This window comes from Geotrypetes seraphini, chromosome 2, assembly GCF_902459505.1.
Source record: "Geotrypetes seraphini chromosome 2, aGeoSer1.1, whole genome shotgun sequence".
Lineage (NCBI taxonomy): Eukaryota > Metazoa > Chordata > Amphibia > Gymnophiona > Dermophiidae > Geotrypetes > Geotrypetes seraphini.
Genome location: NC_047085.1, coordinates 316,544,779 through 316,567,147, shown reverse-complemented (window position 1 = coordinate 316,567,147; position 22,369 = coordinate 316,544,779). Strand labels below are relative to the sequence as shown.

Below are 22,369 nucleotides of genomic sequence, written 5' to 3'. Positions count from 1 at the left end.
AGCGCTCGCAAATCGAGGCGTGCTCAGTTTTTGAGGCACCGATTTTGCGAATGTTTTGCTCATCTTGCAAACCGGTGCACTCGTAAACCGAGGTACCACTGTATATGGTAAAGTTATCATTTTATACTAAACTAGTGTTTTAGCCCGTTACATTAACAGGTGCTAGAGACTCCTCTTCCTCCTGCCCTTGTTCCCTCTGTTAGGCAGTGGTTTTTTTTCACTCAATTTGGAGCCGTCACCGAGATCACCGCTAAAGCTACGGAAGAGCCTCTGTTCACCTCTGTAAAAAGTCCTTTTTTTTTTTTTCGTTGTAGGCTTCCTCCTCCTCCCTTTCCCCTTCCAGTCCCACCTTTCGCTTTTTCAACCCTTTTGCATTTCCCTTTGCACGGTCTCCCTCGTGCTGTGATCGTGCTTCATCCGCTCATTCTCCTGGCCTCACCGCTACTCCCACACAGAGTGGGGGAGACCTGCGGCGGCGCTGAGTTAACTTTTCCCTTCCTTCCCTGCTTCACTACCCCTTCATGCCTGCGCTATTCAAGCAGATCGGGAAGCCTTTCCTCGCTTTCCCCTCTTCCCACCCCTCTTTCCTGTGCCTGCTCGGAGGGGAGGCTCTTTTCCGGGATCTCACTGTCACGAGGGAAGGGAGCCGGTGGAAAACTCCAGAGTGGTGGCTTTGGCCTCACCCTCCTTCCACTTTTTTTTCTGCCCTCTTCGTTGCCCCCTCGGACTTCAACTGGACAACAGTAGAGACTATAATGGAATTAGGGCCGGCACAAAAAAAAAAAAAAGAAAGCATTCCCTACCTGTATCACCAACTGCCTCGAGCATGGGCACTCCTGCCTGCCATGGACATACGAATCACGGATCACGCAGGTAGGAGTACGCATGTGCGCTTAGGGTTTTATTATAGTAGATGCATATACTACTACTACTATTAATTATTTCTATAGTGCTACCAGATGTACGCAGTGCTGTAGAGTCACAAAGAAGACAGTCCCTGTATGAAAGAGCTAAACAGACAAAACAGACAATCAGGATGTCATGGATACAGTTAAGGGGAACGGTTAATCTGCTGGCTGGGTTGGTGGGCAGAGGAGTAGGGTTAAGGTTTGACTGGGGCTTGGACTCTTGGCAGCCGTTTTCACTGCAGAATGCAAACCCTTGGTTGATATTCGATCTACCATTTCCCCCTAAAAAGGGAGTCAAAAATGGTATCTTTGTTACATTTGTATGGGTTTATATTAGAGTATATACAGTAGGTGCATTTTTGAACTCTCCTGTTATTAAATTACCCTTACCCCCCTCCACATCCAAATATCTGTGCAAAAACAGTGATAGTTGTCTTTACCACTTAACGTGCTTTATTGAAATTCTGTTTAAGCCAGCCTAGATGCTGTCATAGGCATAAACGGAGAGTAAAAATCAGAAGAAATAGGTCCATATTCTAGTGACTGTATAAGGGTTGAAGACTATATCACATGAGCTTTCAAGGAACTAAAGGCAATGTATGGTACAATCTGTTTTTATTAAAGTTTTCCATAAAGCATTATACAAACCATCAAACCACTCAAAACAATAGTATTATGCCCAATGTTACCTAAACTCTCTGAGCTCCCTCCCTCCTTTCCCCCTGCAATAAAGTCTATTTCCTGCCCAGTAAATTCAAAAAGCACATGTAGAAAACCTTCGATATTTGGGATTGATGAAAGGCTCCAAAAGGTTGTTACTCACATCTCCAAACATAGAGGGGTGACCAAGACTCAAGATCGCCCCCTCTACCTTTCCATAATCTCAGAACCATATTCATTCCAAACCCCCATACCACTCTTTTTCCCCCCCCCCCTTTTTTTATTCTGATACTAATCGGTGTAGTGATAAAGTGTGGAAACACAACCATGCACATGACAAAGACGACAGACTTAGTATACAGGGAACCAAAGGCAATGTAAGAAATGAAATGAGTAGATCAGATGGACCTTATGGTTGTAACTATCACATTTTCTGTACGATTGCAGCAAATGGGTCTGGATTTCAGGGTAGCCGAGCTATGGAAAGATGGCTTGTCAAATGCTCAGTTTGGATGTCTTGAAAACCCAGCCTATTTGCAGCTTTCACTAAAACCCTTTTCTGAATTGTTTCTGATATAATGCTTGCATTGCTATTTTAGAAAACCACAGGTTGGAGTCTTCATATCAGAATCATCTAATTCTGAAGGTGTTGGTGGTAAGTTATTTTATGTATTTACGTGATTTAAAAAAAAAGAAAGAAAAAAGTTTGACACATAGATCAGGCAATTTCAGGTTCAAACAGGTTCTGTAGCGATGAGTTGTTCTCACCTCAGTGCACTAGGGATGGTAAATTGTGATTCTCAAATGCTGCAAGTAGGTTGAGTTTGCAGGATGTCCAGATTAATAATGCAGATTGGTTCTTCAATCAAATGTTTACAAATGTCTCATGATTATTCATTGTGGAACTGCTGAAAATAGAGGGGAGTGTGTGGCGCAGTGGTTAAAGCTACAGCCTCAGCACCCTGGGGTTGTGGGTTCAAACCCACACTGCTCCTTGTGACCCTGGGCAAATCGCTTCATCCCCCCCATTGCCCCAGGTACATTAGGCAGATTGTGAGCCCACCAGGAGAGACAGGAAAAATGCTTGAGTACCTGAATAAATTCACGTAAACCGTTCTGAACTCCCCTGGGAGAACGGTCTAGAAAAATTGAATAAAAAAAAAAAAAATCAGACCTCATGGCAGTACTCGAGTATCCAAGTTTGCCACTCATGTTTTTAGGCTATCCATGAAGAGTATGGGTGAGATATACCAGATTATCATATACATATTTGTCATAATTGGCTTGAAACCCAGATGGGCTGGGGAAGTTGTTTCCAATCTTGTTCTGGTAACCCTAAAATGAATGTGCATGAGGTAAATTTGCATACTTTGCTTATTCATTGTAGATACCCTGTGCTGTCATCTAAGCAACTTTGAAGGTACAGGGTGGTGGGTGAGGGAAGGAACTGCAGAGAGAGATGCTGATCGCACCACTGACAGAGGGTTGATTGGGGGGTGGAGGGAGAGAGGGCGAAGTGTTGGACTCGAGGGGCGGTTGGGGTGGAGGAGGAGAGAGGGAAATGTTTCCTGAGAAAATATTTCTGAGGTGCTTAAATTCACTACTGAGGAAGTTGGTATCTCTAGAATATGTTGTCTTACTGGTAATGTTGCTTTGGCCAGTGAAACAGAGGGAGGATTTGTTATTTTGGAGAAACTGGATAATATAAATTTCTCTGCGTTTCTGGAAAGCTCTCAAGATAACATTACTCAGAGGACCAGCCTTTTGATCTCATTTATGTCTGAGCAAGATAGTTTGTTTCAAGTAAGTCTTAAAATTCAAAGAGTTGTTCTGTGGGTAGCAATGGTGTGGTTGTGGTGTTAGTCCACTTCTAAAGTAGAGAGTTGCGCGGGGCCAGAAATCCCACCCATCCCCGCCAGGATCCTCTCCATCCCCACCCATCCCCGCAAGGAATTACCTCCATCCCCGCCCATCCTCATAAAAAGCAGCAATTACTTCTGACAGGATCATCAATTCCACAGTTTCTTTTGTGTTTGCGCTGCTGTTTTCCTTGTGGAACCCTTTTTTTGTTTTCTGTTCAGGTAATTAACTTATATACCCCCTCTTTTACTAAGGCTGACATGTCCATTATATTATATGGACGAACCCTGCTTCCAAAGCCTTCCATCCCCATGGGAGTCCCGTGGGCCAGAAGGGGGTCCCCGTGGGAGTCCAGTGGTTTAGGCGGGATTCCTGCGGGAACTCCACGGGATTCCCGCGATCCCCGTTCCCGTGCAGACCCCTATTCCAAAGGTAATAAATAGAAATAAAACAGAACAAAATATACTGTATTATGAAATGATGCCTTTATTAGACTAACTTAATACAATTTTTGACTAGCTTTCAAAGGCTATACTACCTTCTTCGGGTCAGAAATGAGCAAAAGATGATAAATATAAAAATATATAAGTGAAATATAAAAGCATTCCTATGACAGTTTCACAGGGAAAGGTAGGGATGAGGGTGAGAAACAGGGAGATGAATGAGTGATCAGAGGGTGACAATCCTGATCTTTCTTAAGTCCTGTCTAGCTTGTGTCAAATTATTTCATCATTTAGGGCTCATTTTACAAAGGCGCGCTAGGGCTTAACGTGTAGAATAGCACGCGCTAGCCGCTATCGCCTCCTCTTGAGCAGGCGGTAGTTTATTGGCTAGCGTGTGCTAATTCGGTGCGTGCACTAAAAACGCTAGCGTACCTTTGTAAAAGGAGCCCTTAATTTCAATAATCTCACATTCCTGAATTGTTTTTAAAAATTCCTTTTATCACGACTGGTATAGCCATTCAATTGTTAACGAGTAACTGGAAGAACCATGACAGAATAAGTTATACTTTTTGGTGGGTAAACGTGTGCACCGCATACAGATATGAAAGAATTAATGCAGAATGTAGGGGATTTAGTGGTATATTTAATAAAGTTTGGAGCCTATTGACTAAATTTGTAAGGAAGGAGGCTCTGGAGCCATGGGGTTTGAGACATCACTCTCCCCCCCAGCAGCACGATCACCGCCAAACCCGACAATGGAAGGCTTGGGCGATGTGAGCTCTGAGAAGCCGATGAGCCTGACGTTCTCACATGGGGGAGGGCACCAAGCAATCCAAGATGTCGAATCAAACACCTATCGAGGAGCAGAAGCTGCTGACTCCTCACAGACGGCGACACTTCAAAATATTTGGAGTGCTCCAGAAGTTGAAAGCTGCTTCTACTAAATCAGCAGGAGATATCTTGAATGTCATGAGTAAACTGGATGATTTGACTATTTCAATTCAAAATATAAAAACAGAAACTAATATAAAATTTGAAAAAATTGAAAAAGAGATTTCCTCATTGCAAAATGTTTCCTCATTGCAAAATGTTTCTTCAACAGTGGTAAAAGATAGACTTTTTCTGCTAAGGAAAATTGAACAGTTGGAGAATTATAACAGGTGCCTTAATTTGCGAATACTGAATTTTCCTAAACTTGCTTTTATTACATCTTTAAAAAATACTTGAGAGAGAATTTGAAATTCTCATCTGAACTTTTGTCACCAGTAAATAAAATATATTACCTGCCTAGGAATTTGGAAAAGTTGCCTCCTAATCAAATGGATATTCCCCAATCAATGGATTTAAACAATATAACAGGTATACTAGAAAGCTCCCAAGAAGAAATTGAATACTGCGGAACTTTGATAATTTCCTTAGGGGTTCATAATAAAAAAAAAAAGTCTAAAAAGTGTCCTAAATAATAATAATAATAACTTTATTTTGTATATCGCCATACCCAGGGAGTTCTAGGCAGTTCACATCAATTAATCAAAGTTACAAACAATGAAGTCGTTGAAGTTATTAGGAAAGGAAAGTACAGGTCATTTAAGTTAACAGGGTAGGAATGTACAATAAGAAGGAGAGGATGGAGTTCAGTTCAATGATGGATGGGGTGAGGGAGGTAGGAGAGGGGTATTAAGGGTTCTGTTCGGGGAATAGGTGGGTTTTGAGTTGTTTTCTGAAGTGGAGGTAGGTGGGGGCATCGAGTGCAATTGGGGCTAGCCATGGGTTCAGTTTGGCTGCCTGGAAGGCGAAGGTTTTGTCGAAGAACCTTTTGAGATGACATAGCTTTAGGGAGGGGAAGGCAAAACAGATGAATTCTGCGGGAGTTCTTATTGTTGCAATTTAAATAGAAGTAAGGGTTGAGGTAGTTTGGAGATATACCAAAAACTGTTTTGTAGCAGAAGCAAGCGAATTTGAATAGGACTCTAGATTCAAATGGTAACCAATGTAGTTTGTGGTAGAAGGGGGTGATGTGTTCCCATTTGTTCAGGCCAAATATAAGGTGGACGGCGGTGTTCTGAATCAGTTTTAGTCTCCGGGTGGTTTTTTTCGTGGAGCCCAGGTAAATGATATTGCAGTAGTCCAGGAGGATTGTACCAGCAGGTGGAAAAAGGTGTCATCAAAGTATTTTTTTATGGTGCGGAGTTTCCCGAAGCACAGGTGTCAAGCCCGCCCGGCCGGCAGGCCAGCCGGCTCCGGAATGGGGCCGGATTGTCCCAGGCGGCTGAAACCCTGCCCACAGGTGGGGCCTGAGGTGCCTGGGCCAATCAGAATAGGCCCAGGAGCCCTAGGCTCCTCCTGTGGGCGGAGCCTTAAGCACATGGGCCGGGTTGGGCTCCCTCCTGGCCTGATCGTAATTGGGAGGGGGCCCCATGGGGCAGGAGGGCTTGGGCTCCCTCCTTCCCCGAATGTAATCGGTGGGGAGGGGGGGTCGCGGTTCGCTGGGGCCAGGAGGGCTTGGGCTCTCTCCTGGCCCGATGTTGTCGCGGAGTGCCGCGGGTGCCCAGAGCAGGAGGGCTTGGGCTCCCTCCTGCTCCTATGTTGTCGCAAGGCCATTATCAAAACAAGGACGTTTGTTTTGGTTATGGACACTTTCCCTGCTTCTGCTTTCAACGTTTAAGGCCTTAGGCCAAAAAGGGACTTAGACGGTTTTTTTGATTATGTCCCTCCACGTGTTTGAACAGGACTTGAATGCAATAATGAAAGCTTATTTTCAATTCTCTCAGAATTTTTTCATGGGTCAAAAAATCTGGATATACCCAGATGCAACAAAGACTACTCAAGACCGAAGGAAGTTGTTCTTAGCTATGTGAGAAGAAGTATTAAAAATGGTAGCTACATTCCTACTTAGTTACCCCTGTAAATGTTTTTAAGATATGCTGGGACCAAGTATGTTTTTTTTTTGTACCAGAACAGCTTTGACACTTCTTGGACACAAAGAAAGTTATTAATTAATAATATAAAAGTGCTGTAGAAAATTGGGCTGTGTGTCACGTTAAGCTTTTGCCTCAGATTTATAGTGTAATTTGTTTAATTAATGGAGACCTCCTTGTCTCTTTATTTCTTCTTTCTCACTATTGTTAATTGAGGTCTAAGAAGGGGATTTAAAATTATTCTATACTTCAGTTCTTCTATATACATTTTTTTTTCTTGATGTTTTTTGGTTATATTAATTGTTTTTCTTGCTGTTTAAATGATCTTCCGTTTATCTGTAACAAGTGGATTCTTGTGTATTTTATTTGAAATTATAAATAAATAAATTTTTTAAAAAATGTATATTTATCTTATCTTTCCTTTTGTTCATTTATCTTTACACATCCATGGGGGGTGGGGGGTTGGAGGGGGGGAATAAATATTGATGGGGACATTTGGGTAACTTTATTCTTTATTTATACTATATATTATGTTATTATTATATGTAGGATAACTGAAAATCTTGAATTTCCTTAGATTACTCCTGAGCCTGTCACCTCTTAACTTCATCTTATGCCCTCTCATTCTGTAGCTTCCTTTGAAATGAAAGAGATTCTCCTCATGCACATTTATGCCATGAAGGTATTTAAATGTCTCTGTCATTTCTCCTCTCTCCTGCCTTTCCTGCAAAGTATACATATTGAGACCTTTAAGTCTGTCCCCATATACCTTACAGTGAAAATCATCAACCGTTTTAGTAGCCTTCCTCTGGACTGACTCCATCCTTTTTATATCTTTTGGAAGGTGCGGTCTCCAGAATTGTACACAATATTCTAAATGAGGTCTCACCAGAGTCATCAATTCCTCCTTTTTCCTACTGGCCATACATTTTCCTATGCACCCTAGCATCCTTATAGCTTTTGCCATTGCCTTTTTAACCTGTTTGGCCACCTTAAGATCATCATATACCAGGGATCTCAAAGTCCCTCCTTGAGGGCCGCAATCCAGTTGGGTTTTCAGGATTTCCCCAATGAATATGCATTGAAAGCAGTGCATGCACATAGATCTCATGCATATTCATTGGGGAAATCCTGAAAACCCGACTGGATTGCGGCCCTCAAGGAGGGACTTTGAGACCCCTGTCATATACTATCACACCCAAGTCCTGCTCCTCTTTCGTGCACAAAGGTTCTTCATCACCTAAACTGTACTGTTCCCTTGGGTTCTTGCAGCCCAAATGCATGACCTTGCATTTCTTAGCATTAAATCTTAGCTGCCAAATTTCAGACCATTCTTCAAGCTTCGCTAGATCCTTCCTCATGTTATTCACACCTTCAGGGGTATCTGCTCTATTGTAGATTTTGGTATCATCTGCAAAGAAGCAAATCTTACCTGACAGCCCTTCAGCAATATCACTTATAAAAATGTTAAAAAGAATAGGCCCAAGAACCAAATCTTGAGGCACACCACTGGTAATATCCCTTTTCTCAGAGTGATCTCAATTGACAACTACCCTCTGTCTCCTTCCACTTGGCCAGTTCCTGACCCAGCCCAACACTTTGGGGCCCATCCCAATGGCACTCAGTTTATTTATTAGACGTCTGTGTGGAACACTGTCAAAAGCTTTGCTAAAATCTAAATACCACATCTAGCGCACATCCTCTATCCAATTCTCTGGTCACTCAGTTAAAGAAATTGATCTGATTTGTCTAACAAGCCCTACCTCTACTGAATCCATGTTGCCTCCAGTCCTATAATCCACAGGATTCCAGAAACTTGTCCATTCTCTGATTTAAAAGCGTTTCTATTAATTTGCTTACCACAGAAGTCAGACTTACCGGCCTGTAATTTCCTACTTCTTCTGTACTTCCACTTTATGCATGCTGAAACAGCCATACCACTTTTTCAGAGAAGCCTGTATTTCAGAAGTTGCTTGTAGGGTTTTCTTTGTATCCCTACAAAGTTTCCTGACAGTTGTGTCTGAAATCCTTCTTGTCTACCTGACCATGGCTTGGTAGTAATATAACCCATAATTTTCCACTTCTTGACGAAAATTTGAACAGTATTGAGTGGCATTTTCAAATCTTTGGATATCTTTTTATATCCTTCTCCTGATTTATAAAGTTGAATTATTTTTGCTTGCAGATCCTTTGACAGTTCTTTTGCTTTCCCCATACTTCAGTAATCAGCAAAGTCAGCAATGCACAAGGGTTTCTCAAGAGCTAAGAAACTCATAAACTATTTATTTATTTATTTTTGTTATAATATGTATTGATTTTCAAATCAATCAACCAAGAATAACTTACTCATAGACTATTTATACAAAGACACCAATTACAATCAAACAAGGCACAGGTTTAGATACTTAACTTTCATTGCCATGTCAACCTGTAGGTATCAACTGGAGTGTATATTATCAGCCCTTCAAAGTTATATAAACTTTTGATCAGAGCAATCTGTGTAAATTCAGCTATCATTATGATTACTAAAAGACACACACAATAAATAGCTTCACCTGACCAATATTTCTAAATTAAAAAACGATGTTTTGCTGGATCGCTCATTTTCCATAAATGGTACACATCTTACAGATTTTGCAAGTGGTGTGTAAACTATTGATCACAACTGTATATTCAGGTACTGATCTGTTGTTTTCGGTGAAACTAGTCAACAGTGATTTCACATTAGGCCACAAAAAAAATGGGAATAAAGATAAAGACTTCTCTCTTCACACAAGGTCACCATTCAGCAACAAAATGAATAAAAACAGTGCTGATCCTCAATTTGTGCCTTTGGTTGTTGAGGCTGTAATGATTTTTTTTTTTTAATTCTTTATTGATTTTTAATCAAAAACAGTGTCATACAAATGAAAAAACAAAATATATTCCACATATTCCACTATTATCTATACAGGTAGCATAAATATCATTCAATAATTTCATTTTCCTGCATATAATAATATCATAATATATCCTAATATATAATACAAATAAAGAATAAAGTTACCCAAATATCACTATCCATATTTATTCCCCTCCCTCCAACCCCCCTAATGATTGATAAAGAACACGCAGTGAGATTTCTGATAGTATATGTGGCCCCTTGTAGTAGGAGTGGAGGAAATATGTTTTTCTTTCAGCTAAATGAGAGGGAAAGAGTTAAATTTTACATTTGGTTAATGATTCATGATTGTCATTAGAAAAATTTGAAGGTCTTTCATGATCTTTTGTTGTGACCCTCATAAAGGAAAACTAAATAAAGATCAAATCTTAAACTTTCTTGTGGGTGGAGCTTGAGAAGGGTATAAATGTAAATGTTACATATAGAGCTAATAAATCCATTTCTTAACAAAGTTATTTTACTTTTTTCAGTTCAACTTCCTAAATTGTTTTGCATCCTTATTCTACATTGCCTTTGTCCTGCATGATATGAAACTTCTGCGTCAGGTGAGTTTTGGAAACAGTAGTTCTTATGGCAGCATATGAAAAAAAAAATTATTTCAGTTGAATGTACCTTATTTTATTGACATAGTGTAAAATGTGACTTACTTATTTATTACCCGCACTATCCAACCATTCTAAGTGGGCTACAAACTCAAAAGATACAAAATAAAATAAACAATACTAACTAAACAAATCAATATATAGTAGCATAGTAAATGATGGCAGATAAAGACCTGAATGGTCCATCCAGTCTGCCCTTTAGTTATTCTCATTAAAAATACATGATTAAATTAACTTGTCTCTTCTTTGATATGTCTGGGCCATAGACTAAAGTCCGCCTGATATTGTCCTAGGTTCCAACTGCTGAAGTTGCCATCTAAGCTCACTCCAGTGTATCCAACCATTCCATTGTTTGCAGGATGTGTCATAGATATGTAAAATATAAGGACTGTTATAAGAACATAAGAATTGCTGCTGCTGGATCAGACCAGTGGTCCATCATGCCCAGCAGTCTGCTCATACGGCGGCCCTTAGGTCAAAGACCAGTGCCCTAACTGAGACTAGCCTTACCTGCGTACGTTCTGGTTTAGCAGGAACTTGTCTAACTTTGTCTTGAATCCCTGGAGGGTGTTTTCCCCTATAACAGCCCCTGGAAGAGCGTTCCAGTTTTCTACCACTCTCTGGGTGAAGAACTTCCTTACATTTATCCATTCTATATTGCCTAAATATGACAAGTGCTGATGATCTTGACTGATTCTAGCTTCAACTCCAAAAAACGCATAGCATGTTTCAAAACCTTAAGTGAATAAGTCATCAATTGTCTCCTGAACTGTGATAACACTGGGATATTCCATAATGAAGCTACTAAGTAGTAAACTTAAAACAAACTGGAAAAAATATTTCTTTACTCAATGTGTAATTCAACTCTGGAATTCACTGCCAGAGAAATGTGGTGAAAGCAGTTAGTTTAGCAGGGTTTACAAAAGATGTGTATAACTTCCTCAAAGGCCACAAGTCATTATTAAAGATGAACTTGGAAAAATCTACTGCTTATGTCTAGGATAAGCAGCATAAAATCTGTTTTACTCTTTTGGGATCTTAACCAGGTATTTGTGTCCTGGGTTGGCCACTGTTGGAAACAGGATTTATTTATTTTAAACATTTTTAATCCGCCTTTATACAAGGCGGTTCACATTATTACATACATATTTCAGGATTTGCACAACATAAAGATCCCATACATCAGCAAAAAATCATAAGATTGTAGCATCTCCGCCGCTCATCTGCTACATTACTTCAATCAAGATGCATAAATCTAAGAACCTGCAAAAAAGATGATATTCAGAAAGGAAAATATTAACTCAAGAAGCAGAATATTAGTTTTAAAAAGCTTGAACAAATAAATGGGTCTTAAGCAACTTTCTAAATTGCAAAAGATTTCTACAAAACCGTAAAGTACCAGACAATGCATTCCACATAAATGGTCCAGCTATAGAGAAACATTCCGTTTTGCGTCCAACAACCAACAATTCTGTGATCTCAGCATCCTTGGCGGATATAGTGTTAGGCATTTTGTCAAATAATTCGGCAGGATGTCATAAACACCTTGTTGGACAAGTTTTAAAACTTTGAATTGGATACTAGACATGATGGTCTTTGGGCTGTCCCAGTATGAAAGTGCTTATGTTCTTATAAATCATGAGGTAATGTGTTCCACAAATAGGCTGAAATAGAAGAAAAACTGTGGGAATGACCCAATGGGTGAACCAGGATTTCATCAAGGATACCCTTTATGCACATATGCTCAGGATTAATAATTGTAATAACATAATGGGACTCGACCCAGGCTGTGTTTCAGCATTAGCACCTTCATCAGATGTCCCAGTTGAGATGTCTTATATGTTAGTAGGACTAAAATATGGTCTAACATAAGCCATACTGGATTAGACCAATGGTCCATCTAGCCCAGTATCCTGTTTCAATAGTGGCCAATCCAGATCACAAGTACCTGGCAGAAGCCCAAATAGTAGCAATATTCCGCGCTACTGATCCCAGGGCAAGCAGTAGCTTCCCCCATGTCTGTCTCAATAGCAGACTATGAACTTTTCCCTCAGGAACTTATTCAAACCTTCTTTTAAATTACATTAACTGCTGTGGCCAGAGGATGTGGTAACAGTGGTTAACGTAGTTTTAAAAAAGGTGTTGCTAAACACGTTCCAGAACTCTGTAAAAAAAAAAACAAATTTCCTCCTACGGCTTTAACCTTTCCTCATAGGGAAGTTGTCCTATCCCTTTTATCATTTTCATTGCCTTTCTCTGTAGCTATTCTAATTCCGCTATATCTTTTCTTGAGATACGGCGACCAGAACTGCGCACAGTATTTGAGGTGCATCCACACCATAGAGTAATACAAAGGCATTATAACATTTTCATCTTTGTTTTCCATTCCTTTCCTGATAATGCATAACATTCTATTTGCTTTCTTAGCCGCTGCCACACATTGAGAAAAACAAAAGATAAAGGAGATGGTCACTTAATAACATTTTATCAGATGAGGAGGAAGTGAGAAAAGCTTATAAAACAACATTTACTGAATATTTGGGGTTTAACCTGCATTCAAATCCTTCCATAGCTATAATTTGGGATGTAAATCCAGTAAACAACAAATAAAATGCTCAACACCTACCGTATATACTCGAATATAAACCGGGATTTGGAGGCTAAAAAAACTGGCCCAAAAATGAGGGTCCCGGTTTATATTCGGGCCAGCGCCCCCCCCTCCCAGAATTATTGCAGGCCGCTGCCAGGCTCTGCACCCTGTCCCCCCTCCCTGCCCTGTCCTCCTATCTCCTCTGTTGATCCCTGGTGGTCCAGAGGTGCAGCGGGCAATAGTGAGCTTTCTGTGCTCCTGCCCCACTGCTAACCCGGGTGGTGGCGGCTGCCGTGAGATTGGGTTGTTCTTCAGCCACTGAGTGGCTCTGAGCAGGAGCTGAGTGGCTTCTTGACTGGCTCCCACGAATGGGTGGAACATAGAAGAGGTACGGCCAGGGCTGTCACTTAGAGAATGACACGGTGACAAAATTAATCACCGTTCCCGTCCCCATGGATAACCGCGGTAAACCTTCATGTCATTCTTTAAGGAGAGAGGGAAGAATCAGAGTATGAATGGCCACAACCACTGACCCGCAAGCTTTGCTTTGAAGAATGCTGGTGTAGAAGGACTGAGGTTGAGATAGACACTACAGAATGACCGTCTCTGGCATCCAGAACAGATGTCATAATGCCTCATTCCACCAATGCCTAAGAACTAATCACATCAGTGATGTCACAATGGCTTCATTATCCTTGGCTCACATAAGCACAGCCACTGACCCGCAAGCTTTGCTTTGAAGAATGCTGGTGTAGAAGGACCGAGGTTGAAATAGACACTAGAAAATGACATGGGATTATTTCCTGCGGTTATCCGCGGGGACGAGAACGGTGATGAATTTTGTCACCGTGTCATTCTCTACTGTCACTCCACTGCTTAATCTGTTTTACTTTTCTGATATAGGCCAGGTTCTTGTGACCTGGATTGGCCACTGTTGGAAACAGGATACTGGGCTAGGGTTGCCAGACGTCCGGATTTTCCCGGACATGTCCTCCTTTTCGAGGACACGTCTGGGGGGTCTGGCTGGCTTTTCTAAACCTGGCACTTCGTCCGGGTTTTGAAAAGCTTCCAGCTAGCAGCGACGTCAGGACGTCATCTGCACATGCACGGATGCAACACAGTAATGTCATACGCATAATTGTGACATCATCGCGTCACACCAGCGCATGTGCAGATGCCCTCCCAACAAGCGAACAGGTTGACGTGGTGTGACTCGAGTTGGGGGGTGGGCGGAACTGGGCGGGCCTGGGGGTGGGGCGAAGGAGCCATATTTTTGTTCCCAAAAATCTGGTAACTCTATACTGTGCAGTATGATGCATATTTACTTATGCACATGAATAATTTAAAGAATACTGTCCTTTGTTCACTGCCCTGTTGCATATTTGTGACTAATTACACCAGATCTAAGGCTGGGTTAACTGCAGTGATATATCTATAGATGCATCAATGCTCGCTTATGACAGTATTCTGTAACAAAATCCAGGCACTTAGATGTTGTTATAGAATAGGCTATCACCCTGAATTATCAGGTCATCCACTTAAAAATGGCCCCCTTCTTGCCTAATTAAACATAAATGGAATTGTGACAGTGCTAAATATTGTATGACTTTCAGCACACAGTGTTGCCCAAGTTACTTTGTAAAAGTAATATATTACACTTAACTATACTTCTCCATCCATATTCATGGTGGTTAGGGGCGGAACAGACCTGCAAATGCGGAAAACCCACAAATAATATTTTATATGTTATTCGCGGGTTTTTTGTAACAGCCACCATTAATAGTATTGAAACCGCGAATACCAAAAATACAGCTTCTTTCTTCCCGAAGACCCGAGGGCAGGGAGACAATGGAGAAATCATCGTCTTCTCGCTGGTAAAGCACAAAGAAAATGTTCGCTCGGAAGAGAAGCAGGGGGAAGCCTGGCAAATGAAATTCCCGGGGCGGAGACTGTGTGCGCGCGCTCTTTCACAATTCTTCAGAACTGGCATGATTATTACTATTACTGTATTATATTTTCCTCACGAGACATAATAAACGACCCTTTGCTCCTCCTGCTTTATAAGTGCACAACTAGCTGCAGTGATGCTTCTGTCTGCGCACTTTATTTTCATCGAAAAGGGCCTGAGGTTGAAGAGCTCACAAGAGCTTGTCACGTTTTTTTATTTATTTAGTGTTTTGGGGTATGTTTTTTTTTATTTGCAGTTTGGCAAAATCACCGTGTACTTTTGTTTAAGTACATCTGAAGCTGGGAAGCGACAAAATTTTTATCAGTACTGTACTTTACTAATGGATGATGTAATTTGGGGGGGGAGCCAGCATGCTAAAAATCGCGAATAAGCAAAACCGTGAGTGCTGAAACCGCGAATACGGAGGGAGAAGTGTAGTTGCTTGTGTAATAAAAGTAATGTTACTTTGTAAAAGTGAAATATTATAGTGGTTTAATAAAAGTAAAGCTAAGTTACTGTGACTGTTTAAAATAATGAAACATTATACATATTACTCGTTATGGAAAAAGTAATTTCATTACATTTGCATTAAAATAATTGTTACAATTACTTTTTACTTTTAAGTAATATATTACTGCCCAATACTGTTGACATATTAGTATCTTGTTTAATTTGCTGTTTCCTAAATATATGATTTATAACCCTTTTTCTTTAAGAGTTTGGCTACTCTCCTGATAACTTCTCAGATCCTTAATCAGTTTATGGAAGCTTTACTTCCCTTCTGGCTTCAAAAGAGGCACTATAAGAAGCTGAAACGTACAATGAAATATCTCAAGGTGGATGGGGACCTTTCACTGGTGCAGCAAGTCAGTTTGGAGAAGGAAATGGGGACTTACGTGGTGAGTGTTACCCTGAAGCTTTCTGTACTGGGGCCTGTGGAAGGATCAGCTGTTCTGCTTGAGGAAGAATTCTTTTGTGCTCTTAAGTAACAGTGCAGCCCTTGTAATAAAAAGGGAAAAACCTCAGGGGTATTTTTTCCTTGCAATAACCCTATTATAGAACAAAAAATATTTAAACTAGTACTTGACAGGTGGCTGGTAGCCCTACACGTCTTTCTTTCCTTTTTTATTTCGTCATGCTGCAGACCACCAGTTCAAAGCTGCTTCAAAAGCCCTTGTTTGAATACACGCGGTACGCGAGCCGCTTGTTGGAGGTATGCGGCACTGGCCGCCAATGATATTGCCTGTCCACCGAAGCCACTGCAGGGAATCCCTCCTTCCTGCCTGCCCCCCCTCCACTGAAGCCGCTGCTGGGAATCCCTCCTTTCTGCTCATCAGAGAAAAGCCTTCTGGGTCAGCAAGGGGGAGGACCCAGTTGCCTCCTTCAGCAGCACTTGTTGGGATGTGCAGGCAATGATTCACACGCTGCACGTAGCTGACCCAGAAACCTTCTCTCCGGCATTTGAACTGGCATCAGAGGGAGGGCTTGTGGGTCAGCCACGTGCAGCGTGTGAACTGCTGCCTGCGTGTCCCCCCAACTAGTGCCGTTAAAAGCAGAAGGAGCGAGTGCGGCTCAAACAAGTAAGGGAAATGATCTGGGACAAAGGAAGAAAGGAGGGGAGGGAGGAGCACATTGGGACATGGGAGGGGCACGATTTTGGGACAATGGCTGGAAGGCAGGGAGGGGGGCACGAACTCGACACAGAAGGAAGGGAGGGGGCATGAACATGGGACACAGATGGGAGGGAGGAAGGGAGCACTAACTTGGGACATAGGTGGGGGGAAATAGGAAGGGAGAATTGTTGGGTATGAGTGTGCGAGTGAGAGTGAGAAGGAAAGAGATGGTGCACATGGAGAAAGGAAGAAAGAGGAACATTGTTGGGCATAGAGAGAGAGAGAGAGGATTGAGGTAGAGATGCACGGGGAGAAAAGGATGAGGGAGAAATGTTGGATATAGTGGTGGAGAGGAAACAGAAGGACAGATTGAAGAGGATGCAAGGGGGAGGAATATTGGACATAGTGATGCAGGGAGAGATGTGGCATGGTGCTGGAGAGGGGTGATAGAAGGAGAAATGTGCATGGGGCTGGTGGACAATGGTGAAAAATGCTGCACATGATCTGGGGGATGAGAGAGAGAGAAATGTTGCCAATAGGGGTGGAGAAGAGAGGAAGAAAAGTTGGACTCATGGAGGGACAGAGAGAGATGTTGGTTTGGGAAAGGGAATGAGGTCTGGAGGAGAGAAAGCATGTAGGAGGCAGAAATAAATAAATATTGGATGCACAGTCAGAAGGAAGTGCAACCAGAGACTCATGAAATCTCCAGACAACAAAGGTAGGAAAAATGATTTTATTTTCAATTTAGTGATCAAAATGTGTCAGTTTTGAGAATTTATATTTGTTGTCTATGTTTTGCACTATATTTGTCTATTTTTCTATGGTTGTTACTCAGGTGACACTGCATATTTTAAAGTCATCTGCCTTGACCTCTTTGATAAAAAACCCCCTGATAATTAAAATTTTGACTGCATAGAGTGTGCTTTATGTTTTTTTTAATTTTGTGGTTACCATTATGTATTAATAAGATTATATTGTATATGAAAAATGAATATAAGAAATTGCTTTACAATTATTACTATTATTATGAGGGGGGGCTCTGGTGTGGAGCTTGGGCAGGATACTCGGTTGATATTTGTTAGACTTAGGGGGTACTTGGCTTGAAGAAGTTGAGAAACATTGGTTTAGGGCAGGGGTAGGCAATTCCGATGCTAAAAACCAACTGGTTGAGGGAGTGAGAGATGGAAGGGAAGAGGACAGAGATGTCAGACTATGGGGGAGCGGAGGGAAGAAGATAGGTGCCAGCCCAATTGGGGGGGGGTAGGTGGGAGGGGTGGAGGGAAAGACAGTTTCTGGTAGAGGCATAGAAATAAAGATGCCATATGGAAGAGGCAGAGAGAAGGCAGACAGTGGATAGAAAGAAGAGAATGGCAAGAAGATGAGGAAAGCAGAAACAGCAAAGGTAGAAATTTCTATTTCTTTTTTTGCTAGAAATGTATTGTATATTGTGTATAAAACTGCCCTATGAACCCGCTCCGATTTTCACAACCCCCCCGATCCCTGGAAAAATTTGCTTCTATAAAAGCAGTCCTTGTCAAAAAGGTTGGGGGAACCACTGATCTAGATTACTTATTTTATGGGGAAAAGTCAAGACCTTTTTGTTGATGTCTGCCTTTGGTTAGATTGTTGGTAATACAAGGGTAGGTTACAAGGTAATGTGACTTCTTTCCTAATAACCAAGCCAAATATTCAGATCACTGTCTAGCAATAATCAGTTTAGGACAAAGACATGGTTAGATTCTGTAAGTCTTTGTTGCAGTGAAATATAAACCGTTATGTTGATGTATACAATAAAAGAATGCAAATTTTTAATTTTCAGGCAAAACAGTTACTTTGTTTCTAGAGAGATTTTCTCTTTATTAACCTGTAAGAATCACTGTATCTCTCTCTATCTCCCCCTCATGGGATAATAGCAAATTTATAGTGAAATAGACACATCATTCATGAACACGTAGGTTGTGTATCCCTGATTGCAAGATCTGGTGTAGAAAGCCTTGTTTACATTTTTACATTTCCCATCACTCTCGCCTGTCCTCTAATTTTATTTATTTAATCTGTTTTCTATCCCATTCTCCCCAACGAGCTCAGAACGGGTTACGATCCTCAGTTTTACTCTCTATATGCGAGATGGTAGGAGCCTACCTGTTCTGCTCGTGTTTATTTTTATTTAATTTCTGTTTTTGTTATCCAATCGTGAGGCTTATGGTGCTGCAGAGGCTCCCAGACTTGGGGCATCCCTGATTGCTAGAAAACACAGATTCTGAGAGCAGAAGTCTGCAGCCAAGAGGCAGCCTGCTTTCAGGGCACCTGCTTGGCCAGCCTGCACTAACAGACTGAGTGCTGAGGGACCGTTCTCTTGGGAGCAAGGTTCTCTCCAGGTTTTGTCTGCAGAGATCTTGAGTGCAGGCTGAGTAGTCCCGTGGCAGTTTTATACCTGGATCGAGCCCCAAGTCGAGATTTTGTCTGCAAGGATCTTGAGTGCAGGCTGAGTGGCCCCTTGGCAGTTTTATACCTAGATTGGGTACTATCTGTATTTCCTCCCCCTGTCTGTGAGTGTGAGTTCCGGTGGAGTTTGAGGTCTCAGTCCGGCCGGTAGGAATGAGGAGCGTTCTGAAGAAACAAGATATCCCGGTTTCCAGGCTTGTCTGAGGCAGAGGCTCTCTGATTGCAGTTTCAGTATAAGCAGTTCATAGCACCAGCATGGTGCAGTGAGTACAGGGAGTTAGAGTTTATGAAAACTGGGGGAGGGGGGGCTGAGGGTTTCTGGGGCTAGGGACAAGGTCTCCCCACCTCTAAAATACTATTCCCTGAGTTTTATGACCTTTCATTTAGCTCCCATGGGCTGTTTTTGGCACTAAAATTACTGATGCAACGACCATCTTAGATTTCCTGATTTTAAAATAAAAGCCTCTATTTGTCTCAAAACACCTCTATATGGTGCAAATTCGGTCTAGATGGACTCTTCAGTCCAGAATACACAGGATTCATGCCAGATTTGCGCTGGATGGTGAGCTGAGGACCTTCTGTGCCACATGGCACATGAGAAGGACAGGAGCCACTGGCGCAATCCTTTTGAGGGTATAGGATCCCAAATGGTTTGAGTTACAGGTCAAAAATCCTGGCTGGAGCTGGGAAATGGTGAAAATGTATCCCTGGTGAAGCACAGCCGCGAATCTGCCATTAAACCCCAAAATGGGGCACAGAAGCGCCTGCAAGATCCTCTGGACATCCTGGTCTGGCTTTTGCTCCAGAATTTGTTAGTATGATGTATGAAGTGTACTTGAATTACAGTAGTCTCAGTGACTCCTCAGGGTCATGATGATGGTAGTTCCAGGGGTCCCCTCCTTCCCGAAGAGCAGAATTTCCCCACAGCAGAGACATATGCAAGATACTGTGCTGAAGAGAATTCTGCATCAATGCCTTTACTTTCCCAGTCTGGATCCCCAGTAGTAGGAGATTCTGCATCATGCAAGGGAGGGCCAGGGCTCAGCCAAGTGGAAGCTCTGGATCTTGGAGAGGATCTGATGGTATGCAGGCTGTTTAAGCCCACAGCGTTTCTGGAGATAATTACCAAGTCTCTCCAAGAATTAAAGATAGAGCCATCTCAGACCTCTACTGCTCAGTACTCACTGAAGAACAGCATTAAGGGACTTGAACAAACTAGGGGAATAGGCGACGAGATGGCAGATGAAGTTCAACGTTGAGAAATGTAAAGTATTACATGTGGGAAACAGAAACCCAAGGTACAACTATACGATGGGAGGGATGTTACTGAATGAGAGTACCCAAGAAAGGGACTTGGGGGTAATGGTGGACATGACAATGAAGCCGACGGCACAGTGCGCAGCGGCCGCTAAGAGAGTGAATAGAATGCTAGGTATAATCAAGAAGGGTATTACAACCAGAACGAAAGAAGTTATCCTGCCGTTGTATCGGGCGATGGTGTGTCCATATCTGGAGTACTGCGTCCAATATTGGTTGCCGTACCTTAAGAAGGACATGGCGTTACTCGAGAGGGTTCAGAGGAGAGGGACACGTCTGATAAAAGAGATGGAAAACCTTTCATACGCTGAGAGATTGGAGAAACTGGGACTCTTTTCCCTGGAGAAGAGGTGACTTAGAGAGGATATGATAGAGACTTACAAGATCATGAAGGGCATAGAAAGAGTAGAGAGGGACAGATTCTTCAAACTTTTGAAAAATAAAAGAATAAGAGGGCATTCGGAAATGTTGAAAGGGGACAGATTCAAAACGAATGCTAGGAAGTTCTTCTTTACCCAACGTGTTGTGGACACCTGGAATGTGCTTCCAGAGGGCGTAACAGGGCAGAGTACGGTACTAGAGTTCAAGAAAGGATTGGACAATTTCCTGCTGGAAAAGGGGATAGAGGAGTATAGATAGAGGATTACTGCCCAGGTCCTGGACCTGTTGGGCCGCCGCGTGAGCGGATTGCTGGGCAAGATGGACCTCAGGTCTGACCCAGCGGAGGCATTGTTTATGTTCTTATGTTAAGACTCAGACTATGTGCTTTCCCTCCCATCCAGACATTATTAAGATGCTGACAGACCGTTGAGAATGTTTATTTTGTTTGATTCAATTCCCTCTTTAACATATAGTGCAATACCTCTCTCCAATTTGATATACTCTACCCTTGCAATATAATTTGTACCCAGGTAACAAAGCGTTCCATTAATTGTCCTCCTTCCACCGGGTCTCTGAGATGCCTATTATATCTACCTGTATCATTCAATGCTATATACTCTAACTCTCCTATTTTATTTTATAGGCTTCTAGCATACAGACACTCCAAATTGTGTTTTTTCCTTGTATCTACAGCCTGCTGAGAAGATGACAGGGATAATTTGAGTCCTTTACTCTACCTTCCTCTTAAACACTCCTGACTTTCTTCACAATTATTGAAACCTCTCTATTGGGACTCCCTAAATATCCTGTTTCAATGGTATCATTCTAGGATACTCCACACTGAACCATCTGCTCCTGTCCCCCCCCCCCATCTCAGTTTAAAAACTGCTCTATCTCCTTTTTAAATGTTAGTGCCAGCAGCCTGCACCCATCTCAGAATGTTAGGAATTATCAGGAAAGGAATGGAAAACAAAGATGAAAATGTTATAATGCCTTTGTATTGCTCTATGGCAGTGCTGCATTTCGAATACTGTGTGTAATTCTGATCGCCATATTTCAAGAAAATACATTTAGAGGAATTAGAAAAGGTGCAGAAAAGGGCAATGAAAATGATAAAAGGGATGAGACAATTTCCCTATTTGAGAAAGGCTAAAGCAGCTAGGGTTTTCAGCTTGGAGAAGAGACGGCTCAGGGGTGATATGATAGAGGTTTAATAAAATACTGAGTGGAGTGGAAAGGGTAGATGTGAATCGCTTGCTTACTCTTTCCAAAAATACTAAGACTAGGGGGCATGTGATGAAGCTACTAAGTAGTAGATTTAAAGCAAACCAGAGAATATATTTTTTTTACTCAGCGTATAATTAAACTCTGGAATTCATTGCCAGAGAATGCGATGAGATCAGTTAGCTTAGCAGGGTTTAAAAAAGGTTTGGAAAGTTTCCTAAAATAGACCATTATTGAGATGGTTTGGGGAAATTTACTACTTATTCCTATGACAAGCAGCATAAAATCTGTTTTACTCCTTGGGATCTTGCCAGGTACCTATGACCTGGGCTGGCCACTGTTGGAAAGAGGATACTGGGCTCGATATACCTTCGATCTGTCCCAGTATCTTGTAGACTGAATATTGTTGTCTACCTGGCTCCCCGGTGGCTCTCCTCAAGCTCCGTCCCTAGACCGCCCCTAATCTAGTTGGTTAGGGAAGGTCATTTAGTGGTGATATTCAGTGACACTACCCAGTCA

General features: G+C 41.9%; 1 protein-coding gene across 4 annotated transcripts in view; it reads left to right on the top strand.

Moving 5' to 3' along the window:
* Window positions 1–22,369, top strand: part of ANO10 (anoctamin 10) — a 392,133-nt gene that overhangs the window by 65,287 nt on the left and 304,477 nt on the right. For all 4 annotated transcript variants that reach the window (XM_033930080.1, XM_033930082.1, XM_033930083.1 and 1 more), the window contains exons 7-9: window positions 2,168–2,223; window positions 10,201–10,275; window positions 15,587–15,769. In XM_033930080.1, the coding sequence (XP_033785971.1) occupies window positions 2,168–2,223; window positions 10,201–10,275; window positions 15,587–15,769 (314 nt within the window). The remainder of the gene's footprint in view (window positions 1–2,167; window positions 2,224–10,200; window positions 10,276–15,586; window positions 15,770–22,369) is intronic.